This window comes from Sminthopsis crassicaudata, chromosome 3 (assembly GCF_048593235.1).
Source record: "Sminthopsis crassicaudata isolate SCR6 chromosome 3, ASM4859323v1, whole genome shotgun sequence".
Classification (NCBI taxonomy): Eukaryota; Metazoa; Chordata; class Mammalia; order Dasyuromorphia; family Dasyuridae; genus Sminthopsis; species Sminthopsis crassicaudata.
Genome location: NC_133619.1, coordinates 153,922,769 through 153,934,200, shown reverse-complemented (window position 1 = coordinate 153,934,200; position 11,432 = coordinate 153,922,769). Strand labels below are relative to the sequence as shown.

Genomic DNA, 11,432 nt, shown 5'->3' with positions numbered 1-11,432 from the left:
ATATTTTTTTAAAAATTAATTTTAAAAAATGAGACAAAGAATGACCTAATCTAATGAAAAGGAAAAAAAAGATCAGCCTGGGAAGTGAAAACCCTAAGGTTCCTTGGCCAAAACAAACAAATGAATAAAATAATAATTTAAAAAACATATTGAGCACTTGCTGTGCGCAAATCATGGTTCTAAGCGCTAAAGGTTCTAACAGAAAAGCGTGACAGGCCCAGAAGTTAACGCTCCGACGAGGGCACAAAACACGTGGAAGGTTTTTCCGTTGTTCGGCAGCTGGAAGGGTCTCTTGGTTCTTGGGGAGGAGGGATGCAAAAGCGAATGCGTCTTTCTTAACGTCATTTTCCTTGGGAAATGTTTTTCACGTCTTTCCCCAACTTAGTAGGAGTGAGAAGAGGCTGCTGGGTGGACAGTGCCGCCAGAGGGGGAAAGCAGGGTCCATGAGGGAGTTTGGGCGTACGGGGTACGTGCGCGGTCCGTCCGCGTCTGGTTACGGTCACTTCCCGCGAGACCTCGAGGCGCAGGGGCGGGGCCTCACTTGAGGCCGTTGGTCAGCCCGAGCGGCTTCCCGGTAGGGCGGGGCCTTTCGAGTGGCTGATTGAAGGGCAAGGTTTCCACTGTTGGTCGTTTTTAGGTGGGGGTGGGGTGGGGCATGCGTACGTATATACGTGCGTGGACCTAGCGGCGGAACGCCATGGGAGCTGGGGTAGAGTCCTGGTGCGTGACTTAGCGGGTGTATTCTCCCTCTTCTTAATCCGGTCTGGGGCTCGCGCGCTCGCCCCCTCCCCTCGTGTAGAGGAGGCTCTGGCTCGCCCGTAGTCGGGGAAGGACGTGCATTTCCCTTCCTCTCCCTCCCCCCTTTCATCGCGATCTTCCTTCCTCTTCTAGAATTGCTTTGGGACCCTCGTTTTTCTTGTCACTCGCTTTTCGCTCTCTGGCTCGTTGATAGATTTTGGCTGGGGGGTGGGGGTGGGGGTTGAGGGCATATGAACTTGGAGGGAAAAAAAAATCTATATTTTTTACTCACCAATAACCAAAAAGATTTAAAAACAGGATGAGTGCAAAGGCATCCTTGATCCCCTCTATTGTAACCTCCATGGAAGAAATAAATAGTTTTTAGTGGTTTCCAGGTGGTCAGAATTGCAGTTTCCCCACTTGCCTAGGAGACAAAAAAACGGATAAAACTTGATAAAAGAACATTGGTTTTATTTCTATTTCCACAGGCAACAAAGGAAGAATAGCTAAAAAACAGACTGAATGGGATGGAAAGGCATGAATTCCCATCGGGGGGATGATCTTTTCATTGACGTATGGTAAGGGTCACTGCCCCTCCATCCAGTTACCAATCAGAGAAGGGTTAGGAGAGGCAAAAAAAAAAAAAAAAAAAAGAAAGGACATTTCCAGGGTCACGGGGTCACCAAGGGGGTGCAAGGGTGAACAATTCTTAGCAGGTTTACAGAGACCCTAAAGCAGAGACTTCAGCGCTTCTAGCGGGAATTTTCCCAGTTACAAAAGAGCCCAAAACTAAAATGTGGGATCCACAGCCATTTCCCCACCTGGAATACACCAAGGGAGCTTCTACAATGCAAAGTTAAACGCAAAAAACCAAAAAGTTCCTTTTCAACCTCAAACTACCATCCCCCTCGTAAAATCCCTGCCCCTAAGGAGTTTGCATTCTGACATTGTTTTGGGTCTAAGTTGTCTAATTTGTTTCATTTCTCCCGTTTAATTTTTATAACTGTGGAAACCAAAAAAATAATCCATTTCTCACATTTGAGATGTTTCAATAGCACCAGATTGTACCCTAGTAAATGTAATGAACAAAGCACAGACACAGGAATATAGTCCTGGGGATATCAAAGGTAATGAAAAAAAACAAAACAACAAAAAAAAAACCCACAAACAAGCTAAGTTGACTTATATAGTGGTTTATAATTTTCAGAGTGTTTATTTTACACACGCACACACACATTTATTGAGTATATAGTGATTTATAATTTGCTTACTATCTCTTGAGATTTGCAATAACTTTTTGAAGTAGATAGTAAAGGTTTTATTATACCCTGTTTACATGAGGAAACAGATAAGCAGCTTAACTTGTTTATTAGTGGGTAAATATCCCATGAATTTGAAAATTAGATATTCTGAGACTCTTTACATTCTCTTAGGATATTTCATTTTTTTTTGGTTGCTTTCTGAGGCAGTTGGGATGTTAAGTGACTTGCCCAGGGTCACACAGGTAGGAAGTGTTAAGTGTCTGAGGTCACATTTGAACTGGGGTCCTCCTGATTTTAGGGCTGGTGCTCTATTCACTGCACCACATAGCTGCCCCAGGATATTCCATCTTTTAGATACATTATGAAATGTCCATTAGTCACTTTCTAGCCTTCTTTTCCCCAACTTTCCTATCACTCTTTCTTCCTTGGCAATTTACTTCAGTTAGTTATTGCATGGTCCCAATATGCACAGATCAAGCAGGAAAGAGGGAAGGTCACTTAGCTATTAGATTTTATTTGTCACTAAATCAGTTTGTAGATTGATTTGTCACTAAGAAGCTCTTTGAATGTTAGAGCTGAAATAGTACATTATCTAATTTTGTGCCTGAGATAAGACTATGAAGTTTCTATTATTCAACCCTCTCCTGATGTATTGTTATATCTGGGACAATAGATTTATATTTTATATATTTTTCTGTCTACCCTTCCTTGTTTTCATCCCTGAAGCAAACACTTGTTTGGCTCTTTTTTTGAATCTGGGTCAGTGAGTCTTTAAGATATTCTGATTTCAGCATTTTTTTTTAATTAAGGAAATATGAAACACTAAAAGTTTAAATAGATTATATGTTTGCTGATCACTCATATATATCTTTCTCTGGGAAAGAAGACTTAAATTTGCTATTTAAATGGAATGGATCCATTGGTTAAAGATGTGAAAATGCCTGGAACAATTAGGCCAGAATTTCCCTAACCAGAGTGAACTCTGGAAAATCCTTGGGATGTATGAATTGTTTTAAAATGTGTATAGTACAAAATGAAAAGATAAAGTTGGTAAAGGATTAAATGACAACTTTCATCAATAGATGTTTTTCTTTCCCTCACCTTTGCTTCTTCTCTTTCTCTCTTCTTGCCTTCTAACCCTCTGTCTTTCAGACCTCTTTCAGCAGAAAGAGAACTTACTTCCCTGAGATGTTATTTATTATGTTTTGCTTCTTATCTCTCCAGATCTCAAACATTCTTTATTTCAGTTCTAATGAAGAGGTGGGCTTTCTATTACCAAAACCTCTACACCAGTAATCCTCAAACTTTTTAAATAGGGGGCCAGTTCACTATCTCTCAGTCTGTTGGAGGGCTGGACTATAGTAAAAACAAAACCTCACACTGTCTCCATCCCTCTGCCATAACCTGGCAAGCAGCATAAACTCAGTGGAATTGCGTCTGGCCCGCGGGCTGTAGTTTGAGAACCCTTGCCTATACTTAGGAGTTTGGCTCAGTCAATTGTTATCTTTTTTCTTTGATCTTTTGCTCTCTCTCTCTCTCTCTCTCTCTCTCTCTCTCTCTCTCTCTCTCTCTCTCTCTCTCTCTCTTCACTTTCTTGCCACCTATTCCATCTGATTAAAAAAGTTTCTTTTTTATTCTGCACTTGACAAAAATCAATAAATAACATATCTTTTCACAAAGGACAGAAAAAGCGAATTGTATATGACATTGTAAATCTTTTATATACAGTTTGGATTTAAAAATAATTACATCTCAATTTAACTTGCTAAATCCAACACTCTTGTTTGCATGTGTCCTTTTCTAAATTTTCTTTTCCTGTTTTTAAAAATGTTTGAGTTAACACTCTTTTCTTTCCCTTTTTTCATATTCCTATGAGCTATTTCCCTTACTCTCACAAATAAATCATAAAATCTTTCCCTTATAATATTATTGTGGTTTGGTTTTTTGCCCTACCAGTTTTTAAACATAAAATTCATTTCTATTTAAGTTTGATTCTTCTCTTCAAATGTTCATTGTTGAAGATTAATTGTATTGCATTGTGGTCAATAAAGGATTTTTTTTTTTTTTTAATATTTCTGCGTTCGCTTAGTAGGTCTTTATGTCGAAGCTCGAAAGTTGGTCACACCAGATATCTAACCTTTCTAAAAATTTATTCAATTTCTTCCTGTTTGTTTTGGTTGGACTTCTCTAGGTCAGAAAGCTAGCATGTTAAGGTTTCTCAGTTTCATAATTTTGCTATTTCTTGTAATTTTGAGGTTTTCCTCTTTTGATACTTAGATAAAAGACTGTTTGCATGTGTTAATTATTGATATTTTAATCATATTTTTAGGCATAATGTTTTCTCTAACTTTTAAAACAATATTTGTTTTTACTTGATTTGTTTTGATTGAATCTTGATTCTAATCCTCAATCCCTTCACTGCCCTTGATTTTTGAATTTTTCTCAAGCATAATAAATTTGGTTCAGTTCATTCAGTTTTGAATGAATTCTTTTGCTTCTTGTAAACAGCCATATTTGTTTATATCTGTTCATTTGCTCTTCTTTTTATGGGAAAATTCATGCATTTATATTCATAGTTATAATTGTTAGCTGTTTATTCCTGTGTCATATTTTCTTATACTTTATGTTCCCTTTTTTTTAACTCCCTCTTCCCTCCACATTCATTAATAGTCACCTTGGTAGCTTATTAGATGCCTGGTATTAGAATCAAGAAGGCTGGAATTTAACTCCTACTTAAATCACTTAATAGTTGTATGGTCCTGAGAAATTTACTTATTCTCTTTTAATCTCAATTTCCCTAACTATAAAAGAGATAATAATAATAGCATTTATTTGTACAAGTTATTTTGAAGTTCAAATGAGATTTTATATATAACATGTGTTTATATATGTGTTTGTGAATATATATGTATATCTATCATATATTTGTGTGTATTATGTATATATAAATTAAATTACATTTTTTGGTTACATTTTAACTTATAAATTCCCTGCCCGACATTAGAAAAGGCCATCATTACAGATCTTTCTCTTTTTTTTTTCCTCTCTTCCTTTCTCTTTCCCTCTCTTCTTTTTCTCCTTCTGTATGCATGCACATATATATACACACACACGCGCACACACACATAAAAACCATATTGTGCTAACTTTGTCAGTTTTTTCTCTGGAAGTAGATCACATCTTCCTTCATAGGTCCTTTGTAAGTTTATTTGAATATTTGTAATAATCAAAATAGCTTAGTTGCTCACAATTATTCTTAGAACATTATTGTTACCATTTACAACAATGTTTTCTAGGTTTAGTTCATTTCACTCTTCATTTTATGCAAGTCTTTGCATGTTTTTCTTTTTTAATAGTATTTTATTTTTTCCAATTATATATAAAGACAATTTTTATTACATAGTAATTAACAGTTGACTTTTAAAATTTATTTCTTAAATGATTTTTGAATTTGAAATTTCTCCCCTTTCTTAAGATGTAGGTAATTTGATATGCTGTGTCCAATCTTGAAAAACATATTTCAATGTGAGTTCTGTTATCAAAGAAGAAACAGACCAAAAAGAATAATCCATGAACACTGAAAATAGTATGCTTAGATTTGCATTCAGACCATCAGTTTTTTTTCTCTGAAAGCTATCCCTGAAAGTGGATAACATTTTCCTTCTTGAGTCCTTTGGAATTGTTTTAAATCATCATATTGCTGAGAAGTCATTCATATTGGATCACTACAGAATTACTATTACTGAGTACAATGTTCTCCTGATTCTATTCACTTCACTCAGCATAAGTTCATGTATGTTTTTCCAGGTTTTTCTGAAAACCACCTGCTTGTCATTTCTTATAGCACAGTGTACCATAACTTAACACAAACTATTCCCCTCTATTGACAATTTTTTGCCGCAACAAAAAGATATATATATATATATGTACTTTTCTTTTTTTTTTTCTCCTGATCTTTTTGGTTAATAGCGGCATTGCCTGATCAAAGGGTATGCACAGTTTGATGGCCCTTTGAGCAGAGTTCCAAATTGTTCTCCAGATTTTTATCTTTACTCAATGTGTATCTCTCTGTATCAACTGTGTTTCTTAATAATATATTGTAGGATTCTAGTTTTAATTCACCTTACTATCCATTTCCATTTTATGGGAGAGTTCATTCTATTCACTTTCGCAGTTATAATTATTCATTGTATATTTCTTTCCATCCTATTTTTCCTGTTTATATTTTTCTCTTTCTCCTTTCACCCTGTTCTTCCTCGCCAGTGTTTTGCTTCTGACCACTGCTTCCCTTTATCTGTCCTCCCTTCTATCAGCTTTCTCCTCTATCACTTTTTCTTGTACCCTTCCTTCCTACTTCACTATAGAGTAAGATAGATTTCTATAGGTAATTGAATGTGTTTATTAGGAGATAATAACAATTTATCACCAGGATGACCAAAGTGAGATTTATATCAGAAATACAGGGTTAGTTCAATATTAAGAGAACTATCAATATAATTGAACATATCAATAACAAAACCAACAGAAATCATATGAATATCTTGATGCAGAAAAAGCTTTTGACAAAATACGGCACTCATTCCTATTTAAAACACTAGAGAGCATAGGAATAAATGGAGCCTTCTTTAAAATGATAGGTAGTATTTATCTCACATCATCAGCAAGCATTGTCTATAATGGAAATAAAACTAGAACCTTCCCAATAAGATAAGGAGTGAAATGGATGCTCATTATCATCAATATTATACAATATTGTATTTGAAATGTTACCAATAGCAATAAGAGAAGAAAAAGAAGTTGAAGGAGTCAAAATGGACAATGAAGTAATAAAACTTTTTTTGCAAATAATGTGATGGTATTTTTTGGAAAATAAGAGATTTCAACTGAAAAGTTAGTTGAAACAATGAATAATTTTATCAAAGTAGTGGATCGAAAATTAGCCCACACCAGCATTTCTGTATATTACCAAAAAAAACTTTGGGAGAAAAGGGAGTAAAATATTTAAAATAATTTTAGATAGCATAAATACCAGGGAATAAAGATGCCAGAACAAACTTAAGAACTACATGAACAAAATTATAAATACTTTATACACAAATAAAATCAGATTGAAATAATTAGAGAATATTAATTAAAATTAGTTATTAATGTTGATGGCTGAGTTGCTATAAGAATGACAGTTTTACTTAAGCTAATCTACTTATTCAATGCCATCCCAATTAAATTGCCAAAATTTATTTCATTGAGCTAGGAAAAATAGTAATTCATTTGGAAGAACAAAAAGCTTTTAATCTTTTATAGCAAAGGAATTAATGAAAAAATAATAGAAAGGAAATGGGTCTAGCAATACCCAATCTTAAATTGTATTAAAAGGGTAATATCAAAATTCCCTGGGGGGTGGCTTAGAAATAGAAAGGTAGATCAATGGAACAGAGTAGACATAGACAACAGTACACAATAATAAGTAATTTTAGTAATCTATGTTTGACACATGTGACAATTTAAGCTTTTGGAATAAGAATTCACTCTTTGGTAAAAAAAAAAAAAAAAAAAAAAAAGTCAGAAAATTAGGAAGCAGTCTAGTAGAAACTAGGTGTAGACCAATACTATACCATTTACCAAGATGTGGTCAAAATGTGTATATGACCTAGACATAAAAGGTAGGTGTCATTTATTTAGCTTGTCAGATTTAATGGATGGTAAAATAATTTTGAATAAATGAAAAAATGGATAATTTTGGTTACATTAAAAAGTTTTTCAACAAATGAAACCAAATATAGCCAAAACTAGAAGGAAAGAAGAAAATTAGGGGAAAATTTTAGTTTATCAGATGAAGTTTTCATATCTCAGATATTTAGAAAACTGTCAAATTTATAAGAATATGAGTCATTTCCCAATTGATAAATGATCAAAGGATATGAACAGGCATTTTTGAATGAAGAAATAAAAGCCATATATAATTATATGGAAAAAAAGTTCTAAATCATTATTGATTAGAGAAATACAAATTAAGACAACTTTTGAGATAACATCTCATACCTATGACAGACCTTTTTCGCTTTATTCTCTTTTATCATCTGAAGGAGAATTTCCCTTGGGACTTTGAGACTTCCTAGGTGCCTTCATATTTCTGCTTGCTTCCTTTGTGAACTTTATATCTGCACAAAATTCTGTATATGTGCACGTTTATATATGTATATATATATATATATATATATATATATATATATATATATATATATATATATAATATATAAAACCCTCTATATAATCTCTATATGTAACCTTTCTATATAACCCTTCTGTGTTTAAATATGAGTTGACTCTTATCCACAGCTCTTCCTACCTGTCTTTTTTTCAAGTAAGTTATTCAAAATAACTTTCCCTTGTTCCTCATTTCTTCCCTAGTGTACAATATTCCTTACCCCATCTCTGGCCCAAAAATCTCAAAGGAAAACAGAAAAAAAGGACATCAAGGTCTTTGTGTGTGTATATATGCGCATGTATGTGTTTTAATAATTTAGGAATCCTTTGAAGACAATAGTTTTGGTTTGATATTACATAACTAAAATTAATATAGATAATATTTTATTTCTTCTTCCTCCACTAGTTATTGTATAAACATTTAATCATTTAGTCAAATCAACAAATAAAATATTTGTTAAGTACATATCATATACCAGGAGTTGTACTAAACACTGGAGAGGCAAAATATGATAAAAATTACCTCTGCTTTCAAGAAGTTCACAGTCTAATAGGAGACACAATACTCATGACATATATAGGACAAATTAGTGATCATCTTTGAGAAAACTTTAATATTAATGGGAGTAAGAAAAATTTCCAAGTGCTCAATTGTCTTTATCTTTCTAGGTTTCCAAGTTATGTCAGACCCTTGAGGCCCGTCCTCAATGGGGGTCATGGTCAGCTTTATCTATCTATGTCCTGTCAGAAATGTCCCAGAGGTTAAATTTCTCCTCTAAATCTGCTTATGGCCCATGCCATCTTTGCTGCACTTCTTTGGGTCAGTTCGCCACAACATCTTTTCTCATGCTGTCTTTCCCCTTATCCCTTCTCCCCCGTGCCATGTAATGTCTCTCCTTTTGAATCCTTTCTTCACTAAGGAATTTGCCCTTTCCATCAGTAATTGTTAAAACCCCATTCTTAATAATTATATGCTTTCCCACTCTGTTTCATATATACCATTCTTGTTGTCTATTGTATACCTTCATTTTTCTGTAACCTCCTAAATAAACCTATCTCTTGCCAGTTGTGAATTCTTCATATGACCAAACCCCAACATTTAGTGCTTCTCCTAAAGCATGACATCAGTTATATCATTTAGATATTTCTTTCTGGTTACTTGCAGCATTTTTTCTTTGATATGGAGGCTTTGTATTTTGGCCAGCCATTCTGATTTCATTTTTTTTTTAAATTATAGCTTTTTATTTACCAGATATATGCATGGAGCATTGACAGTTGCAAAACGTTTTGTTCCAACTTTTCCCCTCCTTCCCCCCATCCCCTCCTCCAGATGGCAGGTTGACCAATACATGCTAACTAAATATGTTAAAGTGTAAATTAAAGACAGTATATGTATACATGTACATAGTTATTTTGCTGTACAAAAAGAATCAGACTTTGAAATAGTGTACAGTGAACCTGTGAAGGAAATCAAAGATACCGGTGGACAAAAATAAGAGGGATTGGGAATTCTATGTAGTGGTTCATAGTCATCTCCCAGAATTCTTTCACTGGGTGTAGCTGGTTCAGTTCATTACTACTCTATTGGAACTGATTTGTCTCATCTCATTGTTGGAGAGGGCCTTGTCCATCAGAATTGATCATCATATAGTATTGTTGTTGACGTATATAAGGATCTCCTGGTCCTGCTCATTTCACTCAGCTCTGATTTCATTTTTAAGGTTTTTTAAATTGACATGATTAGTGGATTCTATTCTTAATTTACCCTCTGGTTCTAATAAGTATAAATAATTTTCTTTTATGATTTCTTGTGTTAGGGTTTTCAGATGTTTTTGTTTGGTCATGATTTTCTGGGAGTTTATATTATTTCTCCTTGACCTGTTTTTGGTAGTAGATAGTTTATTTAACTTTTTTTTCCCAATGTTTTGTTATGGAATTATTGAGTTCCATTTGATCCCTTCTGTTTATTAGGATGTGTATTACTTAAATTTTTCTTTCTTGCTATTTATTCTTTTATCAGTTTTTAAATTAAGAGCTATAATTTAGTTTTTCACTGTGGCCAGCCTAGGTTTTTTGTTTTGTTTTGTTTTGTTTTGTTGTTGTTGTTTGTTTTGTTTTGTTTTCTCTGAGACTTTACTTGCTAGCTGTGGAATTTCTTTTTTTCTTTTCCCTTTACCTTTTGGGATTCTGTGGATTTAGATCCACAGTATTTTATTTTGCATTCAGTGTTTTCTTCAGTTTTACTCATTTTCTGCTTTAATTTCTTTGATTACAACTTCATGCTGGGGCAAACTTTGCCTTTCTTACACTCTTGGATGGGTTACACTGACCCTTTTATGGTCTTAATGCTTTTGTTGATTCAGTTCTGATTGTTGGTAGACATATGCTTGGCCTTATTCCTTGACTCTTTTCTAATATCTTGGTGATCTACTTTAGATGCTGATCTTTGCTTATATCTATTTCTCACTTTTGGGATAATCCTCATCACCCTCATCATCATCTCTTGTTGGGATTTGTTTTTGTCTTCTTCTGTAGCCCAGCCAGGCTCACTTGAGCCATTCTGATCCAGGGACTTCTCTCTCCCATTTTAGATACACCTTCACTTGATCCTGCATTCCCTCAAGTTACCTCACTGTTTCTTTTCTCTGTTTCAGGCTTAAAGTAGTGTTCCTAGATAGTGCCTATATTTTCTTATCTTGCTTACTTCAGAACCTGGCACTAGAGTTTTGTACTCACTCATTCAAATTGAAATTGTTATCTCCAATTTTATTAAGATTCTTTAGTTGCAATACTATATGAAGATATATTCTGATGGAAGTGGATATTTTCCACATAAAGAAGATCAATGATCAATGATGGATAGAAATAACTACACCCAGAGAAGGAACACTGGGAATTGAATGTAAATTGTTAGCACTACTGTCTATCTACCCAGGTTACTTATACCTTCGGAATCCAATTCTTAACATGCAACAAGAAAATTGGATTTACACACATATATTGTATTTAGGTTATACTGTAACACATGTAATATGTATGGGATTGCCTGTCATCTAGGGGAGGGAGTAGAGGGAGAGAGGGGAAAATTTGGAAAAATGAATACAAGGGATAATGTTATAAAAAAAATTACTCATGCATATGTAGTCAAAAATTTTTTTATAATTATAAAATTAATTTTAAAAAAAGGGAAAAAAAAAGATTCTTTAGTTGCTAAGCTCCAAATGCTAA

General features: G+C 34.1%; 1 protein-coding gene across 3 annotated transcripts in view; it reads left to right on the top strand.

Moving 5' to 3' along the window:
- The first annotated feature begins 554 nt into the window (after positions 1-554).
- Positions 555-11,432, top strand: part of GGACT (gamma-glutamylamine cyclotransferase) — a 56,521-nt gene continuing 45,643 nt past the window's right edge. Inside the window, exons 1-2 of one of the 3 annotated variants that reach the window (XM_074299454.1) lie at positions 555-574; positions 1,227-1,316. In XM_074299454.1, the coding sequence (XP_074155555.1) occupies positions 1,295-1,316 (22 nt within the window). In that variant the 5' untranslated portion in view covers positions 555-574; positions 1,227-1,294. Of the gene's footprint in view, positions 575-600; positions 721-1,226; positions 1,317-11,432 lie in introns of those variants that run through there. The other 2 variants (XM_074299453.1, XM_074299456.1) reach the window with 2 other exon arrangements.